The sequence below is a fragment of the Pararge aegeria genome, chromosome 12 (genome assembly GCF_905163445.1).
Source record: "Pararge aegeria chromosome 12, ilParAegt1.1, whole genome shotgun sequence".
NCBI classification, from domain to species: Eukaryota; Metazoa; Arthropoda; class Insecta; order Lepidoptera; family Nymphalidae; genus Pararge; species Pararge aegeria.
In genome coordinates, this window is record NC_053191.1 from 17,130,509 (window position 1) to 17,154,067 (window position 23,559).

General features: G+C 34.7%; 1 protein-coding gene across 6 annotated transcripts in view; it reads left to right on the forward strand.

Moving 5' to 3' along the window:
* The window catches only part of LOC120627795 (acetyl-CoA carboxylase), a 93,335-nt gene continuing 69,776 nt past the window's right edge, over positions 1-23,559 (forward strand). For 3 of the 6 annotated variants that reach the window (XM_039895826.1, XM_039895829.1, XM_039895830.1), the window contains exon 1: positions 16,147-16,297. Coding sequence is in view for 1 of the 6 variants with exons in the window: in XM_039895825.1 (XP_039751759.1) it covers positions 126-216; positions 12,409-12,509; positions 13,275-13,435 (353 nt within the window). In the remaining 5 variants the exon portion in view is untranslated. Of the gene's footprint in view, positions 217-12,408; positions 12,510-13,274; positions 13,436-16,146; positions 16,298-16,419; positions 16,560-23,559 lie in introns of those variants that run through there. The other 3 variants (XM_039895825.1, XM_039895827.1, XM_039895828.1) reach the window with 3 other exon arrangements.

Below are 23,559 nucleotides of genomic sequence, written 5' to 3' on the forward strand. Positions count from 1 at the left end.
GGTCGATCGAAATTGACATTCGCCACTTAAATTGTTGGCGGGAAGACGTTTAAGTTTTGGATTTTAACATTTTTATAACTAATGGCTGTGAGTGATGTGATGTGTTACGGTTTTGTTTATTATTAATGTTAATAATTGCGTTTTTTGTAGGAGTTTTGTTTATCTGTTACATTCTTAGATTAATTAAATATAAAGTTATTGAAGAAATTTCGCAACGTAAGTTCTTGAGGTTTTTATTTATTTGTAGATAAATATAGTTTAATTATAAAATTTGCAACAGGTACTCTGGTAGCTGTAGTTATTATGTCATAGAATATAAAAAATACAATAAAAACAAAATAAAGACTCATTCTAAATTTTAAACTATCATAATTATTTTAATGTAAAACTAATTCACTACAGGAATATTTTGAGGAAGTAAATTTATTACAAGTAAAAATGCTACCGATCTGACTTTATTGAACTTTTTGACGACAATAGTCGAACATTAGCATTCAATAACGCATACATTAATTTTAAACTACTTACAGAACTGTCGTAAATAATGTTAATCATAATCAATCTTATGTAGCCTGGTCATGCTCCTGCCAAATTAAAACTAAGCGAGTAATAAAATATATGAAATATAATCCAGCATACATCAACTTGCAGAGCGTCCCCTGGTAGTCTGGTACCGCTGGAGCAGTGGCGTTCACTTCATATGCACAAAAGCACTGCATACCCAACATTGTTCCTATAACTCGTTTACGAGTAGGATTTTTCTATTTTACGCCATCTTTCTGCCTTATGCGTACCCTGGTGAAAAACCCTGTGCACGCCACTGCGCTGGAGTTAGGATCAAAAAAGTTAACAGATACCTGAAACTGTCCGGAAGTTAGAGAGTTGACTCTCCTTACACTTTCCCGATTGCAGCAGGTTATAATATGTCTGTGGTATCATTAGTACCACTGAGTGTGCCCATGGAAGTATATAAACGCCCGTTGTATGATTTCAACTCCTACACTAGCTACAACTGATAAAAGAACGAATAATTATTATTCTCAAAAGACTAAATAGGTGTATATATTTATCAAACATGGCTGAGACTATAATAGCAATTCGACATATATCCAGTGACCTATCTATTCAAACCCTGCAAATTCAAAAACAGACAGACGCACATTCAGAGGAAGCAACAGTTGTGCGAAGGGTGGGGTTGAGCATTGAATGGCGCTCCACAGATAACGCTTTTAAAAATCTTTCTCATTTGTATGCAGTTCTCAAATCATGAAATTACTCGTCCATACAAAACGATAGATTTACGATATATCACGTTAGTGCATCTTAAAAATATACTAGGTGCTCGTTCTAAATTTTAGCTGTTCTAACATTCGCAAAAAGCGAATAAAATATCTTGTTTAGGGTTATGTGAGACTTCTAGCTCGAATTCTCAATCAACCTTTAGGAAAACATCTTCTGAAATGCCTGCGAGTTCTCCATACTTTCTCAAAAGCGTGATTTACCACTTTATCAGGTCGCGCTAGGTCAGCGTGGTGGACTACACCCCGACCCTTCTCATTCTGAGAAGAGACCCTTGCCCGTAATGGGCCGGTAATGGGTTGAAAATGGTGACGATGATGATTGGCCCATGTTGGCCCATACTAGGTGGCTCCTAGATCTTCATGTAACTAGAAACTCTTGCTCAAACAAGCGCGAATTTTGATTGACCTTGACTTAGGGCTAATATTTCCACGCCACACCACCCCGTACCAGGTTGAATGCTTTGATTTGACCTTCGCTAGAACACTCAGATGTCATTCTCGCACTATCAAACCTACACATACAAGAAAAATAATATGATGTAAATGAGGTTACGCTCTTCTCGGGAAAAAAAATCCCACCCTGATACTTATGCCAAATCAGAGGTGAACTAAACCAAGATTTGATTTTATTTTTAGTTCTTACTAAAAACTGGTGATGGTGATATTATAATATTGCATAAGTGACACCATTGTTTGCTAGATTTTAATCTGTCCCAACAAGGTCATAAGATGCCAAGAACGATCTGAAATCTCGACTAACAAAGGCCTTTGGATATTAATAATGCAAAAGTCTTCACAAAAGCTGTTTCTATCTTCAATGAGGGATCTTGAGATATGCGAACACTAGATACATAAACATGACTTTTAATATAGTTACCATTACTTACAAGATAGGTACATACAAGATGCACAAAAAGGAAAATGGAAATTATTGCGTGTTCCGATTTGCTAACACAGATACGGTCTGAAATATGATTGATAACTATGTAGCTGATAATCAAGAGTAAAGTAAATCTTAGCAAATAGTTGGGGGATAAAATATCTCCACGTAATTAAATCAGAATGAGAAGATCCGTAGAAACTCGCTGACATTGCTCACCAAGTCGTAAAGTGTCATTGGGTCTGCACAAGACCCTCCATATTACCGATCACAAAGTGCATTGTAAAAATAATCCATTGACACTTTCGATATAAGCGGTTAGGAATCTGAGATGCCTTTAACATTCAAAATACCTGTCTTAAAAGTTAGAGGAACTAAGCATGGCACCTCAAAATCAAATAGGCGCCTATACAATAATTATCCTGTCATAGGTATAATGTTTTCCCGCGGCAAAATATACATTTTCAAATCAAATAAATGCTTGCATTAAAGGAGTACCAAGTTTGTGTTGCAATAATAATTATTTTCTTTAAATACTTTTATTTTATAAACATAAAAGTATGTGAAGAACCACGAATCATGTGTTTTATTATTTGATCATAAAACATCAACTGGTAGAGTAAAACCTAATTTTTCTTTAAAAATCTTTTCGATAAAATAATAACGTTTCTACACAAGTTAGTAGGTCTGTTTATGGAGCTATCATTTTAATGGTAGCTCCAGACCTCTAGCGGGCAATCGACGTTCCATGGATACCAATCTAACGAGATCAAACTGGAGGGTTAACGATAATTAAGGCGGAGGTCCTATGACCATCTCCCGATTAAACTTTCAGAACAGCTCAATACCTACCTACATTATACCATACCACCTAATTTCAAATGCAAAATTTAGCTTAATTCAATTGCCATAAGAACTTTTTTTCAAGTGAATATGTAATTAAAAAGTAGTATACGTACGAGGCCAGTCCATAAAAGCTTGTAATAATGTGTCCAGAATGCCCTCTATTTCACTTCCTTGCCGATATGTGTGTCCTATTTCACCTTCAGATCTCCCAACTTGACATTTGAACTTGACACTCGATAGCTGCTGATAAGAATTAAGTTAGTCGCAATATTACCAATGTTACCGGTCTTTCACCAACACTAGCCTTAACCCTAATTTTATAATTTTTTAAACCCCAGAGTAAAGCAAAAAGTTATGACTTTTTGTTTCTCATCTGTTTATTAATCAGATATGTCCTCTTAGTGCCTAACAGGACGGGCTAATTTGAATGCGGTTTTTTGGCATTAATTATTGTATTACTTCTGGGCAGATTTAGCTACAACGGAAGCTTCAATTTTCGGGTGTTCATTTCAAAACCAATATCAAGTAACTGTTTCCTAAAAAAATACTGAGCCGAGCATAGACTCAGCTAGGAGGTTCATGGCTCTTATGTGGGCGTTGTAGAGATTTATTTAGAACATATATATAAGCTACTAGCTGTACCCTGCCACGCTTCGCTGTGACACATTGTGATTAAATGGTTGAGAAAAATAGATAAAAACAATCCTTGATGCGTATTATATATCATGCTAAAATTTCAGATCGATCGGTGCAGAACTTTTTGAGTTTTTGAAGCGTACACAAACCAACATTACATTTTTATATACATAGACTATTTAATGAATAAAGTTTCATTAGAATTCTTTATTTGTTGCATGCTTGTTTGCTTTTTAACTGTAGCATAATCACAGCATCGATATTTATATAATTTTACGTATATCAAAGTTATGTCCCGTAGATAGACATGACCTTATTGATTAATTATGTTATTACAGATTATACAGGACAAAAACCTTTCCGCGACTTGAACAGTTAAGCCTATAGACGAAATTTTGAATACTAGGTAAAAGATTTGCTCACTCGCACTCGGAGTCGTTAAAGAAAAATGGACCTCATGATTGAAGGTTTTAGAGTCGCAAATCCTGTAATTCTGATTTTACAAACGTCCTTTGAATAGCCCGACCTAAAGAATTATAGACAAATTTGAGCTTTAATGAATGCAGAAAAAAACGTTTTTACTCCAATTTCCGTACTCGAAAACGACTCCTCGATTGTACTAAAGTTACAGTTATGTATCCCAGTTATAATTAATTTTAGTTTTAAGCCCAGGAAAACATAACGCGAGATTTAAAAAAAATGAAAATAATACTAAAATAAGATATAAATAATCATTTATTTTTGAACGTACACGTACACCCATACATTTTGATACAGAAAACCCCAAATCAACAGGTGCCTAAAATGTACCTTTTTCAAACTAGCTGTTTTTTAATTTACGTAATACTAAAAGTGGTACGCCCAACTGGGCTACATTATGTAGTGAAATTTACTTCAAATGTATTATTTTAAATTAATTTATCGATTTGAATTTTTTTTTAATAACTTTATTGGATTTGAACCTACGACCCTTGACGGTATCTGACAGGTGGTCAAAACGTGTTTGTGTGACCGTGGCAAGTGCGAGCGTGCTAGACAGTCGAGATAGCAAATTCGACACTTGCACAGATACAGAGTACAGACTAAAGCTACAAGATAGACGAAATCTTATATTCGAAACATTTACACCAATATTTAAAATTGAAGTGTGTCAAACAAGAACTGCCTTTTAGAGTCAATAATCAAACTCAAACTATTTGGTTATTTAATACTGTGGTGAAGGCTTTTCCTTTGTATAAACCGAGAATCTTCGCGGTAAGAGTATTCACTCTTGTCTTGTAGGCAAGCCCACCTAGCCTGTCAGTTCCAACTGAGATATCGTGCAGTTTTAAGTAGAAGCTACTGTCATCCAGGGCCAATTCTTAAAAAAACATATTTTTTGAGTTTGAAACAATATTTTTATTTTGAGTATTAAAATTTATTAATATTTAAGGTTTATTTTTTTCAGCTGTCTCTTATCTATCTATCCGTTACCTATTTATGCCGTTTATTTTCGTTTTTGCAAAGTAAGTAGAAGAAATTTTATCGTTCTTCTATAAAGGAGATGAGGTGATTTTGTATGAATTAAAATGTTGGTACACTTACCAAATGAACATAAAGATATTGCAATAAGTACTTGCAATAAGTACTTTTAAAAATATTTTATTTCTTTTAATTCCATACTGTTCAGCAGAGTAAATTGACTTTGAAAAGCCACATTTTATTGATTAATTTACACTAAAATCTTGGCATTCTACATGCTTTGATTCACTTAGGTACAGAACTATTATAATATTATGTGTTTCCCTACTGAGTGCAAGGGAGGTACGGAAATTGGTTTGGATTATGATAAAGTATCACACTGACTGAAACAACTGACCCTGACTGACAATAGACATTATTGACAAGACAGACATTCCATCCATAAAAGTACATTTTACTCCACCGGGAATAATAATCGAGGCACTAATAACGAGTGAATAACCTGTTTCGACCAAAATCTAGAGAGCGGCCTAGGAAAACTTTAGGAAACAGCAAAAAATTTACAGTTATTTTCTGAGAACTTGTGATGAAAATCTTCGTATGAATAATACCTTACGTTACAGTAAGGTATTCATTAGTAAAAACTCGTGTCTGGGCCAAAATTTATAAACAAAACTCTCTTTTAAAAAATTTACATTTTGCAGACTGTAGCATATCCGATTGCCCTATTTCCTTCACTTTCTTTGACTTTCTGATCTCCGTGAGGTTAAGACAGCTTATGCCCGACTACAGATGAATACCAGATTTCCTCGAAATCAGTTTATCGTCTGGAATGTCTCGAACATATTGACTTTTGCATTTAAATAAATAGATAAAAAAATAAATATACTACGACAATACACACATCGCCATCTAGCTCCAAAGTAAGCGTAGCTTGTGTTATGGGTACTAAGATAACTGATGAATATATTATATGAATAATATACATAAACGCTTATAATATAAAGATAAAACACCCTGACAATGAAAAACTTTCATGTTCATCACAGAAACCTTTTCCAGTTGTGGGAATCGAACCCACTGCCACGGATCGAATCGAAACGAATCACTCTGAAAGCAGGGTCGCTGTCCACTGCGCCAGTCGGCCTTAATGTTATAGTATATTCATTCGATGTTTGCCGTATCTCGTCTATCAATTTCTTATAGTCTGTAATGATATTTAGTCTGAATTTCTCGTCTAAATTCGCAAGTTATCTGTTGCACGTGGGGTTATGAACCATGCAGACCTCGAGGCTTATCTCGGAATAAACATAACATAATATTTTTGCATGGTTGCTATTACTATTTCTTATCGCTCTGGAGTCTACAATGCAACCAATTCTATTATTCTCTGAACTATAATAAACTGACGGGTCTAAAACTAGTGGTATCCTTTTCTTTGGAAAACATTGTGAATAAGACAGCATAAACACCAAGGCCGAGGGTTCGATTCCCACAACTGGAAAATGTTTGTGTGACAAACATTGATGCTTTTTAATGTCTAGGTGTTTATCTGTATAGTTTAAGTATTTATTCATTTAAATATTCATCTGTGTGTGATGAGCATGAATGTTTCTCAGTGTCTGGGTGTTCATATGTATACTATAAGTATTTATGTATATTATAAGTATTTGTGTATCTATATATATATAAAAGAAAGTCGTGTTAGTTACACTAAGTACTTATAACTCAAGAACGGCTGTACCGATATGGCTGAAAATTGGTAGGTGGGTAGCTCAGAGCCAGGAGACGGACATAGAATACTGATTATCCCGTTCGACAGCGTTCCCGTCTGAGTTGACATAAAAGTCAGTTACACCATTTATAACTCAAGAACGGCTGGACCAATTTTTATGATATTTGATTTTTTGGATTCCTCTTAGACCGGAATAGGATAATAAGAATTAAAATAATAACATTCATCAAAAAAAATATGATGCGCGGTACGAAGTTCGCCGGGACAGCTAGTTATTCATAAAAATATTCATCAGTCATATTAGTACCCATAACACAAGCTACGCTTACTTTCGGGCTAGATGGCCAGGGGAGCTATCTTCACGTATCTTCTTCCGGCGGATGTTCTAAGAGGCGACTTAGGGAATATTACGGAAACGGGCAGCCGCCTCCTTCGTGCCAGTACTACCATCTACTCTGATCATCAACCCTTCAGCCCAGCGTGCTGATTATTGGCAAACCCTCCCGCTAGATGTGTGTATTGCCGTAGTATATTTATTACTAGCTGTTGCCCGCGACTTCGTCTGCGTTTAATTTTGTTTTTTGATGTGGCATTCAATTTAGTCGAAGTTCTCAAAAATTTTTAAGTATTCAGTATCGCTAAGCCTTAAATGAGGGGTTGCTGCTGTCCGCTGAGGAGTTCTGCCCTCTATCTCCAACCACATTTATCAGATCTACACCAAGCAAAATTAAACACATATTATAACCTCTATAGTACAAAAATAATTATTTAAATCGGTTATAATTTGTCGGACTTATGGTTTAAAATCGTCAAACACTTTCATACCCTCTCCCAAAGGAACCGAGCTTAATGTCGGGATAAAAAGTATCCTATATTACTTGTAACACTTTCAAGAATATGTGTACAAAGTTTCATGAGGATCGGTTTAGTAGTTTTTGCTTGAAAGCGTAACAAACAAACTTACATTGACATTTATAACATTGGTAGGGATAGGGATAGGGATTTCACCATTATCAACCCTTTACCGGCAGTGGCGTGCATAGAGGGCATCGACAGGGTATGCAGCTGATTTAAAATGAAGGAAATCTCCAGTACGAGTTATAAAAAACATCAGGATAGGCAATGTAAGAGTTATAAAAGGCCTACCTATAAGTATTTATAACTCTCTCGTAATGGAGATTTTCTTCATTTTGTATCATCTGCATACCCCGTGCATACCCTATATGCAGTGGCGTGCACAGGATTTTTGACCAGGGTATGCATAAAGAAGGAAGATGGCATAAAATTAAAAAATCCTTCCCATTTATGAGGAAATCTCCAGTACGAGTTATAAAAAACGTCAGGATAGGCAATGTATGAGTTATAAAAGGCCTACCTATAAGTATTCATAACTCTCTCGTAATGGAGATTTTCTTCATTTTGTATCATCTGCATACCCCGTGCATACCCTCTATGCAGTGGCGTGCACAGGGTTTTTGACCAGGGTATGCATAAAGAAGGAAGATGGCATAAAATTAAAAAATCCTTCCCCTTTATGAGTTATACAAAAATTTTAGGGTATGCAGTGCTTTTGTGTATGTATGAAGTGCACGCCACTGCCTCTATGCACGCCACTGCTTACCGGCCCACTACGCTATTAGGCCGTCTCCTGTAGGAGGTCTCCTGTAACAATGAGAAGCCGAAGGGTTGAGGCCGAATTCCATCACTCTCAGATATGCAGATGATGGATTTGATGAGTGTCCTTTCAACGTTATCCTACTTATTCTGCCGTCCATACAGCCGTAATACTAATAGTAGAAATCGGATATACTTTGACTCTTAGGTAACTCAATAAAAATGACTAAATGACCTTTGGCTTGGAACCCTGGGTAGTTTTCGAATATGCTTAGTTATCACCATCATCTGATTCTGACTACCGTGGTATTGTGTGTCATGTTTGTACCTACCTAGGGCCTAGGGCCTGTTTCAATGTAGAAATTTTTGACTTTGTCTTTAATCTCCATAATTAAAAAAGGCTTGTATCTATGTACGCAGTTGCACTTATAAGGAAAATCGCGAATTCGATAAGTGCGCAATAAATAAAAAATATATCCGTCCAATACTTACTTCTAATTTTTTTTTATAAGTCCATGTCTTACATTCCTACGTGCTACATTAATTTATGTTATTGACGTAACTAAATTATTGATTACCGTCCAATATAAATCCAAGCGCACTACGAAAAAAACGAGTTTTTTTTTTTAACTCTAGGTATCGTGTGCTTCATATGAAATCATTTGTAAATACGTCTATACGAGATTTTACAGAGAGGCTTGCAGTCAAGGATCTTTAGTTTGTATCATCATCGTCAACCCTTTACTGGTTCACAACAGGGCACTAATCGTTCCGAGAAGAGGGTTTAGGCCTTAACCCACCACGTTGGCCCAGTGCGGATTGGTAGACTTCACACACCTTTGAGAACATTATGGAGAACTCGCAGGCCTGCAGGTTGGTTGCCTCACGATGTTTTCCTGCAAGTGATATTTTCAATTCCTTGAATAAAAAACAGATTTGTAACACCAAAAAATATGAACTTCTTCAGCTTATCATACAAGGTAAAGTGGCAGGCAGAAGAAGGCCTGGCCGGAGAAAAATATCATGGCTCAAAAGTCTACGACAATGGTTTGGAAATAGCACCAAATCATTATTTAGAGCAGCGGTGTCCAAAGTAGAGGTAGCCCTAATGATTGCCAACCTTCGTAAGGAGATGGCACCCTAACGAGAAGAAGAAATAAAAAACGCACATAAATCCGAAAAGTTATAGGTGCGTGCCGAAAATTGAACTCTCTAAAGGGAGCCCGGAGTTCTAACCTCTAGGCTATCGCTTACTTTAGATCATTCCTATTAATTTCTCAGTAGGTACATACTACATAGGTTAAGGTTGCCTGGCAGAGATTGCTACTAAGCGATAAAGCCGCGTTTTGTATTCTGCTTCAGTTATTGTGTCTCTATTTTTTTAAATTATTATGTACTAGCTGTTGTCCGCGACTTTGTCTGCGTTTGATTTTATTTTTTGATGTGGCATTAAATTTAGTTGTAGTTCTAAAAAAAATTAAAGTATTCAGTATCGCTAAGCCTTAAATGAGGGTTTTGCTGCCGTCCGCTGAGGAGTTCTGTCCTCTATCTCCAACCACATTCAGATCTACACAAATTTATTTATTATTTATTGGGCAAATTGAAACACATATTACAACCTCTATAGTACAAAAATAATTATTTAAATCGGTTATAATTTATCGGTATAAATCGTCAAACATTTTCATCCCGTCTCCCAAAGGAACTGAGCTTAATTTCGGAATAAAAAGTATCCTATATTACTTCTAACACTTCCAAGAATATGTGTACAAAGTTTCATGAGGATCGGTTAAGTAGTTTTTGCGTGAAAGCGTAAAAAACAAACTTACATTGACATTTATAATATTAGCAGGGATAGGGATAGGGATATCTAACTTGTAGTGGCAAATAAAGAGTATATAAATAAATATACCTACTATACTTTTTTTTTGAGCGAAAGATAGTTTAGCAATGCAAATTTTATTTACATTACTGTTAAGAATCGTTAAGTTCATAGTTGATATCGTGATTAATTATATATTAGTAGGTAACGATTGCATATTATTGGCTTGTTTTTCGTTTTAGACACAGGTCACGCGGTCCTTTATGCGAACCTCGGGTCGTTCCATTATTGGGTGTTGATCTCTGCTTAAAAATTACTAGTAACTTGGCCCGAGTCAGGAAATTAGGGTTGTGCAGCTCCGTGCCTCAGAGTTCACGGTTCGGTTCTTAATAATGACTTATCTATGAACTGACTTAGGTGTGAATTGCTTTCATCGCTCACAAGATAGAAAAATGAAGGTTAAAATGTAAATAGTTGATGTTGGAAAAGAGCAACTGCTGAGTTTCTTGCCGGCTTGCTCGGTAGAATATTTGGTACCTTCCGAACCGGTGGGAGTCACTACAAACAGACAGACTGACTTGACGTTTCAAAAGTGCTTATATTAGGCCTTCTTGAAATGAATGATTTTTTAATTATTTTTTTAATTATTGTTAAAGCCCTCGATCCCGCATGGGAGAAGCGTTGTGGGTCATTGATCTTAAAAGACTGAGTATGACGACGAAAATGATGATCATTGGCGATTATATTAAATTACTTATTTGCAGAGTATTCATTATTAGAACATAAGTATTTCGTATATATGTTTGACATTGCAATCACTAACTAACTCCAGATAGAAATTATGTTAATCCGTTTCCCCGTTGCTGCGTGAAACAAGTTAAAATAAAAAAGCGGACTTTAGCATCAATAATAATATTAAAGGAAAAAAGAAGGAAAGTTTTCTATTAGGGTTAGTGGCTCCCTTCTAACTTAATGCTCATAGCAATTTCTATTTAAGTGTGGAATGCTTTCGAATTCGATTACGATTTTCATTATAGAATTCCTTCAGGCGTGCCAAGGCGCACCGCGTCGGCCGTAATTGGAATTTTCTTCGGTAGGGATCAGAATAGTTAAATACAATTTGAACCAATACGACAGACTTGGTCAACCGTGGAATAAAGATTGTTTAAACTAATTGGTCGCCTTAGGTTGATTAATAAGTTTTATTTAGTTACTAACTATTGCTCTAAACATTTCAACAGGAGTAAATTTTCATTTCTTTATTTAAAACCAAAAGATGAAGTTTTTGTCACCAAATTTCTACTGGTTTTTCACCGCAATTTCTACTGGTTACTTAATACAAATAATGAGTTTGACAATGATTAGCTGGAAGCTTTAAACGGAATTTTGTTAGCCACCGAGTTAGTAAATACCTCCAGTATCAACTACAGTTCGCCCAATTTAAGTCCGGCTAGAAGTAGGTACCTATGTAAGTTTGGTAAGTTACGAATGAAAGCAGCGCAGATACCTCTTACTGTTTTTAATAATGCAATAGTTATAGTTTGCATTTGTACAAGGTGGATGGGCGAGCGTTTCAGCCCGCGCTGTAATATTGTGTGAACTGTACCAATAACAATGCAACCTTTTGCAGCCATAAATGACTTATTTATATCGGGCCAGCTTAGATCGAGATCTCGCGTACCACAAGCAAACTTCCTACGTTCACATAATAGATCGCGTGAAGCGCTATCTAGTTATAATACTGGGAAACAATAATGTCAATAGATGGCGCTCTATCGATACCAAATACATCGTAGTTAACTTTCACGCGATCGAATAAGTAAATGCAGGAAGTAAATCATACACTTTGCGCTACGACCTACACTCGTTAAGCCTTCAAAGCGCTAGGTGGGGTGGGGACCCACACCAAGTTTATATCGAGCCTTTTAAATTCGCAGTATGTATTTAAAGTTTATATAATGCCGCCTTTTGTAGTCGGTTATAGTGTCTCTATTTTTCTTTTATTTTTAGTGGTGTGAAAATGAAGAGTATATAAATAAGTTATAAGGGTTCTAAGTGTTCCTTCTTTTTGCAGGGCACTACTTTTTTTTAAAAATAATATTTGTATTTTCAGATACAATGGCGGAGGCGGAGCAGGAGGCCGTCCGGTGCTCTTCAAGCGACAGCGATAACTTCGAGAAGATTGACTCTGAAGACGTGCAGCATGTGTCCAACGTACGTTTTTTGTAATAAATATATTAATATGTTATGGTGAAATTGTGATCTCACCAAGACCCCCTACTCGATGCTGTGGCTGTGGTAAATTGTCCACATGTTGGGTGCTCAAAATGCAACACATCTCGAACGCGTGTACCATTTGTCTTTCTCTTGCCTTGATGGTCCAGGTTTCAACACCGTTTTATATATGGCAAAATTAAGACATGCCGCACACCCGCGGAATGTTGCTAGGTCACAATTTTTTTCTTTCTCGTTTTCCCATTTTATTGTGAACGCTTAATATATTAGAGGTAAAATAATTACTGTCAACTGCTAAATTGTATAAAGAGATTAACCGGTTGTTCGAGGAACCATTCTAAAGTGGAGTGGTTTTTAAAAATAATAATAATGAATAAATATACTGCCACAATACACACATCGCCATCTAGCCCCAAAGTAAGCGTAGCTTGAGTTATGGGCACTTACATGATTTGTGAATATTTTCTAAAAATAATATGCATAAATAATTATAATATACAGATTACTGAAAAATGTTCATGTTCATCACACAAACATTTTCTGGTTGTGGGAATCGACCCCACGGCCTTGGACGCAAAAAGCAGGGTCGCTGCCCACTGCGCCAAAGATTAGTATTACTCGGCCTTCAATATTAGTCGTGTACACGGTTTTTGTGTGTTTCGGTTTAATTCTGTGATCTCGCCAGTGCCTATGCTCCTGGTCAAATGATCAGATCTTGAGATCAACTTATTATTTTGTATCCAGGAGGAGAACGCGCAGTTCACTGTGGGTGACGAGACGCCAGAGGAGGAGGAGCCGGCTCACGAGGGTGGCGACCGCTTCCCCTACGCGCCGCCACCCAACATCAAGCCAAAGCTAACCATCGTGCAACAACTGGCCCTGGCAGAGAAGCGCAGCAAACTAAGGTGAGCAATATTTTGACACGCTTTATAATAAAGTCAAAGTCAAAAATATCTTTATTCAAGTAGGCCCATAGGTGGCACTTTTGATGCGTACATAAGAATTACACGGTAGTGAGATGATGGCGATAACCACATTCGTAAACTTAAAACTAAAGCTACGAGGGTTCCAAACGCGTCCTGGTCCAAGAAGAAGCCGACAACAAACTTAGCCGGGTGTTTTTTTTGTTATCACCATCTCACAATGTCATTTTAAATTATTAGAAGAGCAACCTGGTTAGAGCTATAATTTACACCCAAGCTGTTTTATCGATTACGTAGTCCTTTATACTATAATAGCTTCACCTGTATGTTTGTAACCGAGTCCTTTGGACTTGATTTTGACCCTCTTCAAGCGGTCTGATTTCTTTCAAACTTGGTAGATATATCGAAGATCGATGACAATACATTATTTGGTTAAGATTTTGCCATTTTTCAACTTGCAAAATAAGGATTTTTTAAATTTATACATTGATTTAATATGTTACTATTGTAAGCTTACCTACTCAATTTATATAATTTTCATCTATAAGTCAAAATCAAAGTCAAATATTTCTTTATTTAAATAGGCACATATAATGGCACTTTTGATGCGTACATTACATGTAAAATATGACATAGAATTGGGTTGATGAGAATCTACTAAATCTAACTCGAACTAAATTCGTCAACATAAAACTAAAGCTACAAGGGTTCCAAACGCGCCCTGGTCTAAGAAGAAGCCCACAACAAACTTTTTTTTTGTTTTCATCATCTTACATTGTCCTTTAAAACTATTATTATAATAGGTATTTATAACTATTAATAGTTTTAAATACCCCACAATAACTATTATTATAGTCGATAAGGCTGGAATGATGTTAATTTCAATTTCCAACCATTATCTTAAGCCGATTTTACAAAATGAAACAAATTTTATGGTGACAATGTAACCGATTATTTTTGCTCTGATAAAAAATAATAGTTTAAGAAAGACTAAAATTCAAACTTTTACAAATACAAATAAACTAAACTAAAAGGTACAAATCAGTTTGGTTTTTTATACCAAGCGTGTTTTTTTGAACTATTTTTTTTTTCTTTATATTTATAACATAAAGGAAAAAATTAATAGCTGCCGCCCTTGACTTCGTCCGCGTTTGGTTTTGTTTTTAAAATATATTTTTAAGTTGTGTATTCTTGTAAAAAAAATCGGCGCTAAGATCCTTTTTAATTAAGGCTGTCTTTAAAAATAACTGTTTTGTACATTTTTAAACGCGCTATAATTTTTACATTAGAAGTTCGATTGGAATGAATTAAGAGCATTTTACTGCTCTTTTTATATTTATTTGAATAAGAATTAATACTAATGTTAACCCACTTCTGTTCCTGACGACGCGGGGCGGCGGTCTAATATCTTTTAGAACACAAAAGCTGCGAGTGAATATGTCTAAGTGAATTTTCATCTTCTTTCCATAATGAAGTTTACTTTCTTTTATAAAGTTTATATATATATATATATTTTTTTTATTGTTTTTATATGTGATTTCATAACTGGACTTCCCTCAACTAAATAGGTACTGACAGAATACCAGCGTTGTGGGTACATTAGTATCCGGAGCATTAAGCTGAGTCAGAACCTTTTTATTGGCACGACACATCATAGACTTACCTATTAATAATTAAGTACAAAATTTTTAAGTTACTCCGTATGTAAGTCTGTTTGTGTTGTTCTGGTAAATAAACAAATTCTATTCTATTCTATTCTATTATATTCTAAGTTTATTGGATACTTTATACTAAGATATATTCTCTCGCTGAAACAGAACAAGTATATGCACTGTGCCCATCAACCTAAGGCGTAGGTGTTAAGTTACATGTGCGGAATGTTGCTAGCTCACAAACTTCTTCCCATTTTCCAACTTTATGGTGAACGTTTAGAACATTAGAGGAAAAATAATTACAGTTAACTGCTAAATGGTATGTAGTGACTAGCCGTTTGTTCGAGAAACCAATCTAAAGTGTTAGGATTTAAATTTAACTAGCGTCGTAATTTCCATTTGTTTATTTTTTTTAATTTAGTCGGTTTGTTTAGTGCGCGTCATCCCCGAAACGACTGTATCGATTTTGAGAAGATTTTCACAGACGAAGTGTAGGACAGTAAAACGAAAGCAGACATCTTTTGGAATGTTAGTCGCAGTAGTATTCTTTAGTTTTTCTTTGCGGACAGCAAAGAAGTTTCTGGAAATTTACCCCTTACGGATTGAAACTGGGGTTGGAACATAATATAACATTGATAGAACTATTTCTGAATGCCGCCGCCGTCTTATGTTTTTCCCAAAACATTGCTCTATTGAATGGGAGATATTAGTTTGTATACGACAATTTTACGGAAGAAGTCGCGGGAAACAGCTAGTAGTAGCATAGTAGATAGATAGTAATATAAAAAATCCCCATGTCAGCAGCTCAGTATTGAAGTAAAGTGTGATCTAGAACAAGGCAAAGTCTGCATTATTTTTAAATACTATTTTCCTCTATTTGAATTTTCCTATATTTGTCCTCCTATTAAAGTACCATAGTCAGACAAATATGGTGATGCTATAAAACGACTTTAAGCAATATCTAACACGTCATTATTTATGGCCGTCTATAATCGCGCGGTTTATAGTTGTCGGAAAAGGCGGGAAAAGTCTCCAAACTACGATTCAACCAGTTCGCGGCGAACATTCGCGGTGTGTGCACTTTACCGCATCGCCTTTGCGCATTTAACGAAAAAAAAAAAAGTGGTCCGCGAAAACAAATTACAGCGTTATTATTTTTGGTAGTGGTTCGGTTAATAGTGATTATTGTTTGGTATATTCCTGACTTATTTTACATATTATTTAACTAATAATTAATAATATAATTTTGAATTGCATTCTGAGTACTTTTTTCGGAATGTTGCCAGTTACATTAGTCAATTATTAATTTAATGTTTACATACGAGTGACGTCCCGTGATTTATCGATACATGTTATCGATATTTATGCTAATTCTTGTTTGGTAGTACTTCGCCAAACCTCTTGTATCGCTAATCGTATGGCGGATATTGATACAATCGATGATAAGATATAAGGTGGCGTATTTTGTTTTTTTATTGATTGTTGATAATATTCTCAAGTAAATATAGAATTTGATAAAGTTTGTATTGCGGTGGGTGTAACACATCATTAATTTTGTCAGTTGTAAATAAATAATTATTATAATGAATTATCATCTGAGTATGAAGCTACATATGAAGTGAGTTTTTTTATGTATTTTATTTGTACCATCTTTGCTAGGGAACTTTGCGGTGAAATTTAATAGATAATTTATTCAAATAATCGTAAGTACTAATTAATATTATCTACTTCAACTGAGCAATGACTCAGTACATATGAACAGTGGCTTAAACAGAGTTTTTGACCAGGTATCAAGCAGAATGGCATTTAATAGAAAAAAACCCTTTTTAGTTTCTTCTAGTTTAATAAAAAAATTAGGGTACGTAGTGCTTTTGTGCATGTATGATGTATGCAGTATAAGCCACATTGCAGTTCTAGATTTAATTTAAATAGGATAATCTAGAAAGATTTCGAAGCAAGACACGACCTTCGACCTAACTAGGCTTAAGCCAGTTTATAAAACACCACACATTGTCGCCTTAAATAATATATATGATATCGTAAGGTTTAAGTAAAGCAAAAGCAAGCAAAACTTTTTTTTTGGTAACTGGTAACATAGTTAAAAATTAAAACACGATAAAAGACCTCTTGCGTGCCTTTATATGTGCTACCTATATATCTAAGAACCTGCCTAGAGGAGTAACGTGCACATTGGACCGAATTTAGATCATAGCGCTTCGACAACACAGCCCACGGACAGGTGGGCAAATAGGTCCACCTAATTTTTAGATGGGCATGAAAATGTTTCTTATAAGTACGTACGCTCTTTCCATGTCAGATTATTTTAAGATTTCATTACAAACACAACTGGATTCTTGTGTTTTTAAAATTTTGCATTTGAATGCAGTTTTAATTTCGTTCAACGCGTGTCGTTTTACCGGTTCCCTTACGTAACACATTAACCTAAAGCTGCTTGATATAAAACTAGTTTTAAAAGCCTACTTAGTTTAAAAGATTTTTTTACATTACCAGTTCTTGTCCGAAGCTGCACCCATCTCAAATTTAGGTATTTTCGTGTAAATTTTATCGAACTCCTAATTGTCCCGGAAATTAAATTGACATCCCTAAAAATAATGATATATTCTAGATAATATCATCGTTTATGTGGCTTAGCCCTACAGGGCAGACATTCATTGGGATTAGCCCTAAATACAATAGTTTCTAAACATTTTGGTTGACCTGAAGTAAGCTTGCGCCTAGTTCAGACCGGACAAAAATATTACAGACTCTTTCTGTACATTTTATGGTAATTTAATTGACGAGCGGACTAGGTCGCCGACAGTATCTTTTGGTCAAAGACCTTGGTAGGTTACTGGCGGAAGGTCGGTTAAAGTCGAGAGCCGCCGACCATGATGGGAAAATGCATAAAAAGTAGTCCAACAAATTGCTTCATATAGGTATTAATTATTATCGAGTGCAACATTATATTGGTTGCATCATGTATGGTAATTTTTGTGTAGATTTTACCCCAATTTTAATGTCGTACCTAGTACCTATGAACTTTCAAAGCCAAAAAAGTATTATATTATAAGTATAAAAAGTATTATGACCGCTAGAAAACACTTATTTGTTCGCTTCTTTATGTTTTATTGCCATTCAGTTTACATTTTTGGATTTTTAGTCCACGTCTTTAAATTAAATTGTATAAATTACTTAATTTAGGTGGGTTTCCGTGAACAAGTATCACTTATTTGGAAGTCAGTTGAATTTTTTTAGTATGTAAGTAAGTAATTAAAAAGATAATCAATTGGCTAACACGTACACGTATAGGCGACCTTTTATTCTTATTTTCCTCCGTAATTTTAAATGACAATTTAATTTTCTTAGCAGATGATGATAGGTTCTCTGCCATATGAACTCCGTTAATATACATTGTATACATCTATAAAACACGTCGTAAATTTCCTTATTACCTACATTATGGTAGCATACATATTGTATAACATGACATAATCAGTACGTTTTTGTTATTTACAATAGAATCCATATATTCCGTACAACTACAACCGGTTTACGCGATTTATACTGTATGTAGTCTGTATCTATATTAATAAATTAAATTGAAGTACCGTGATGTGATTTTAAAACAAAAATTCATACCTATAATTTTTTCAAATATAATTTTATCATTTGATTAATATCATTATCCGAATACTACACAGATTAAAGTATAAGCATTGTAGCTGTAGATATACCTAAATTTGGCTCATGTTAATAATGCTTTGAACTGCTTAATCATCTTAATGTTTTTTTTTATCGTCTTCAATAGTTCATTGATTTTTGGTATCTAATTATCTAAAGTAAACAAATTCGACTGGTCTAAAAGCAGTCCAGTTTGCAATGTTCACTATGGTCTATCTTTGACAGTATTTTTGCAACGAAACTACATCGTTTTTTAGCATTGATGCGTTATATCACAGTCGGATCTGAATTTTGTCATTTATAAACCAATTTGAAAAATTACACTTCCCATTTAATTTCATTTTCATCAGGTCAAGATCTGTTGAAGGGATCATGGAGAAATTGAGCGAACTCTTCAAATAATCTATGCACACCGATTGTGATTTGATATCGAAATGCACCATGGCCACGGAAATACACAATAATAAATATTACATTGGTTCCGTTTTGAGTATGGAACTCCTCAAGCTTTAACTCAAGCCCCAGATCCGGGAAAAGCAAGATTTTGTTGAAGCTTATGAGCAGTTCTTATTTAGCTACTATTACTTTAATATGACTACAGTACAATACGTGGAAAAACACAACATTTTTAAATAGGTACCAAGTAAAATATACAAAACTACTGGTACTTTCCTTGCTTCTTTATAAAAAGGAATAGAAATGAAATTATCTGTACATACCTAGTAACTTTCTTATTTTACTTAACACATTACAAAGTCGAGTTTTTTATCAAGGAATCATCAAAATATTTTATTTTTATTTATGGCCCAACTGCATGCTTCCTAGAACTTCAAGGCAAGGCATATTGACACCGAATTTTATTATTTTGTCTATTCGAATAACAATTATTATTAAAAATATTAAGTAAAAGTATTACTATTATTATTAAGTACTAGATGTGCTCTGCGGCTTTGCCCGCTTAAATTATGGGAAGCGTCGTACTGCTAAGTAGTCTACAACTACCTACCTCAATAAATCAGATACCAAACGTACGAGTAATGTTTTTTGGATCGTACTGGAAGTGCCAAATATATAATCGTATGATATTAAGTACCTACATCCTGATAGTATTTCTACATATTTAAACAAACGGCAGAGGTGTGGATGAATAATATATTTGTTCTTCCTCTTGGAGCTTTAATTACCTACTATTTGCCCTTAAATAACGTAAACATTGCCAAACGCAACTACCCGCCCCGAAAACCTACTCCCGTTTTTGTCTTATTTAAAATACTTTGAAAAATTACTGTATTAATAATAATGTGTTGCTTAGCAGCAGCTTTTATTGGCTTAGGTCAAAGTCAGCAACGTTGACCTAAGCCAATAATTGAGTAGGTCCCGTCTTTGGAAGTCTGAAAGATAATTTGGTATTCACCAGTCTCAACTCCTATCACCAACGAACAGCGATATTTGAACTGTTACAGTTTTATTATAAGTTTAGATAATAAGTTAAACGATAAAAGGAAAAGCAATATGAAACGGTAACAATTTAACGTATTCTTATATTAAGATCTACCATCAAGTTAAAATACCTACTATGCGTAATGCGTAACAATATTTTTCAATGTTGCAACGTAAGAAATAATTAAATGTAATCGTAACAACCTGTATTAAAATATATAAATATTTTATCATATTAAAATCGTTCAAGAAGTTGTATCATAAATCACCTTCATTGAATCTAAACCTCATCAGATTCTCGATGCTGAAGATATCATATAGGTGCGTTAAGGTTATGTATAGCAAAGTATGTAATAGATAAAGTGTTCGATTTTGACTCATCAAATAAATTAAGATTTAAGAATTTTTGATGACTAGGTGGTTTGGCAGCTGACTCTGCTTCCAACTATCTCAAAATATAAAATTATGAAAAGATATTGAAAAACAGCAACTGCTGAGTGTACCAGCCTATTAGTAGAAATAGGCTTCCAAATTGTCAGTTTATATATTAAACGCGCTTTATATATTAATACTGTTACCCAGCATCTCTCCTCTTCTTACCACCTATATGCTGATGATCTTCAACTGTATACTGCTGCGCCCTCCAATGATATTCATGTTGCTATTAATAATCTTAACCGTGATCTAGATAAAATTAACACTTGGAGCGAGACGTATGGATTGTGTCTAAATCCTAATAAATCTCAGGTCGCTATATTGGGTGGTCCCAAGCAAGTATGGAAGATCGTGGCAAGTAACTTACCTCCGATCCGGCTTGGTCCTACAGTCACTACAGACAGATAGACTTGACGTTTCAAAAGTGCAAAATAAGTTAAAATAATGCCTATTTTTTAGCTTGAAATAAATTAATTATAAATTTGAATATATACACGTTTGTGCTTTAATAGTGACGTGATACATGTATCGATAAAAACGAAATAGACACGTTCACATTCCAATTTGTTAAAAGCTTATGGCGGTCTTCTGCCTACGTGATATTTAAAGAATAAATTATATATCGTGCAGCGTATTTATATGTACTTTTTTATTATCTGCACTTAGTACCGTATGTGGCTTACGACACATTAACATAATAATAGTTAGGTACTTATGAAAGTAATATAATTATTATAATGCAGTCAGGAAATAACTGTTAACATGAAGCTTACTCGTATATAGCTTATAAAGTTTGTATTTCATAGTTAAATTCTGAATGACAAAAAATTGCTTTTTTGTTTTATTCTCGTTCTAAGTTCAAATTTGTATTTAAATTGTAGGTAATAGTCCCGTTAGGGACTTAACAAACGCACTAAAATTTTATAAACGTATGTTTGTGTATTCTATCATTTGAAATTTTGAAACCGCAAATATTTTTTTTTTTAATAAATCAAACATTATATAAATAATTGTTTTTCTGTCATCTAACGGTCGAAGATGAAACACTTATATTCCGTGTCAGCCGTCAAGGATAACACAGTTGTTTATTAATATACCAGTACGGGCTTGAGGAAATAAATATCAAGTTAAAACCCAACAACGAACTTGTCATCGTGGCTAAGTTTGTTGTTATGAATCTTCTCTAGCCATTTGACCAGCATCTGAGGTATCCGCCTGAGGTACAGGCGGAGGCGTTGTGGCTCAACGGTAGTTTTCAATAGTTTCAAGTTTCAATAGTTTCAAGTTTCAATCTTATCTTTGCATATAAAAATAAAGTTGTGTGTGTGTCTGGTTCAATAAGTGCGAGTATGTAAAAATATTGAATTAATTTTTGTAAAAAAAACCGTAACTAAAGAAATAACTTTCGTAGCGATCTCTCGATCGACTATTTGATCATTAGGGTATCACTATAGATTAACAGGACTTGGAGAAAATATATTTCAAATCCGATGAGCCCAAACTTGACTCTTATGCTGTAAGGTGACGAGGACGAGACGAGGAGCAAGTCTGCTGACCTTTGTGGTTTTAACATGAGAGCTAAGTTGCAGGTATTATTATACCAATTATAGCACTGCCAATCATCACACTGTTAGTATACCTAATAATCTCGTGTCCGGATAAATAATAAAAAACAAACATCATTTCACAAGTGCGTAATATGTGACCTTGGGTAGTGTTGTTAAGCTAATCATTGATAAATACTGCGAACTAGTCAGAAAGATTTTTGTTGGATAAACACGAGCATAGCGGCATAATAAATGGTTCAATTAATTTGGAAAAACCAATCCACCAGGATAGTTCTGTGACCATGCATAGTCACAGGTGCGTATCAGTTTATTTTACAGTAACATTTAAAAATCCATGACGAAAACTTTCAGCAAACAAACATACGCTTTTAACATAGTGGTGAAAAATCTTACACATGTCCATGAACCAAAACAATCACACATCTGCTGTAAGCGATCGAGGAGTTGGATACTTTCCTAACTTTGCTGATTCAAGTATTACTTGATCTCCTTCAAGGTTATTTATGTCGGCAATCTCTACATCTGTTGTGAAAAATTCTTATAATCTTCAAACTCTAAACAGATTTGATATTATCCCTACTTGAGCTGCCGCAAGCCGTTATCTTGACCCGCGGCTGTGTTCAGTAGATAGGCAGCTAAATACTTATGAGCTTGTCATAGTTTTTCTTTTCAGGTCTCTTTATATTAGGTACAGTTTTTAAGCGGACAAGTTTCATGCACAAGTCCTTAATAAAGACGAATAGATAATTCACATATTGTTTTGTGTAATCAGTAATTACGCGTTTAATAAGGAAATAACAATGTTTTTCATGGAGCATTCGTATTTCCTTGTGTGTTACTTACGTGATATGCATTTCATAACTCCCATACCGCTTTAATTAAAGTCAAAAATACATATTTAACATCCTTTAAGATTGGATTAAAAGAAGTAGACGGCATTATTTGGACTGTACATAATTAACTGAAGTAAACAATAATAATAATTATTTATAATTTAGATTGTCTTCATAGCAATATTTATATCTACCAATTTAGTTTACAGATAGAGAACTTGGTATTTTAGCTAGTACTGGTACAGTGGTGCCAATTCTGTTGTACACAGATGTCTTAAAAAAACTAAATTTATAGGTCTAACAGTGGTGCTATCAGTTTCCAAAAGACGCATTGTAAAAAGGATAAGTTAATTAAGTTTCCGATCCCTAGATACCCGATAATTTAGGTATTCGTTATCCGCAGAAGAACTAGATTTACCGACATAGCTAACCGAGTCGCGAAGCTGAATGGGCGGGGCACTTAGTTTGGAGAACTGATGGACGTTGGGGTCCATCAG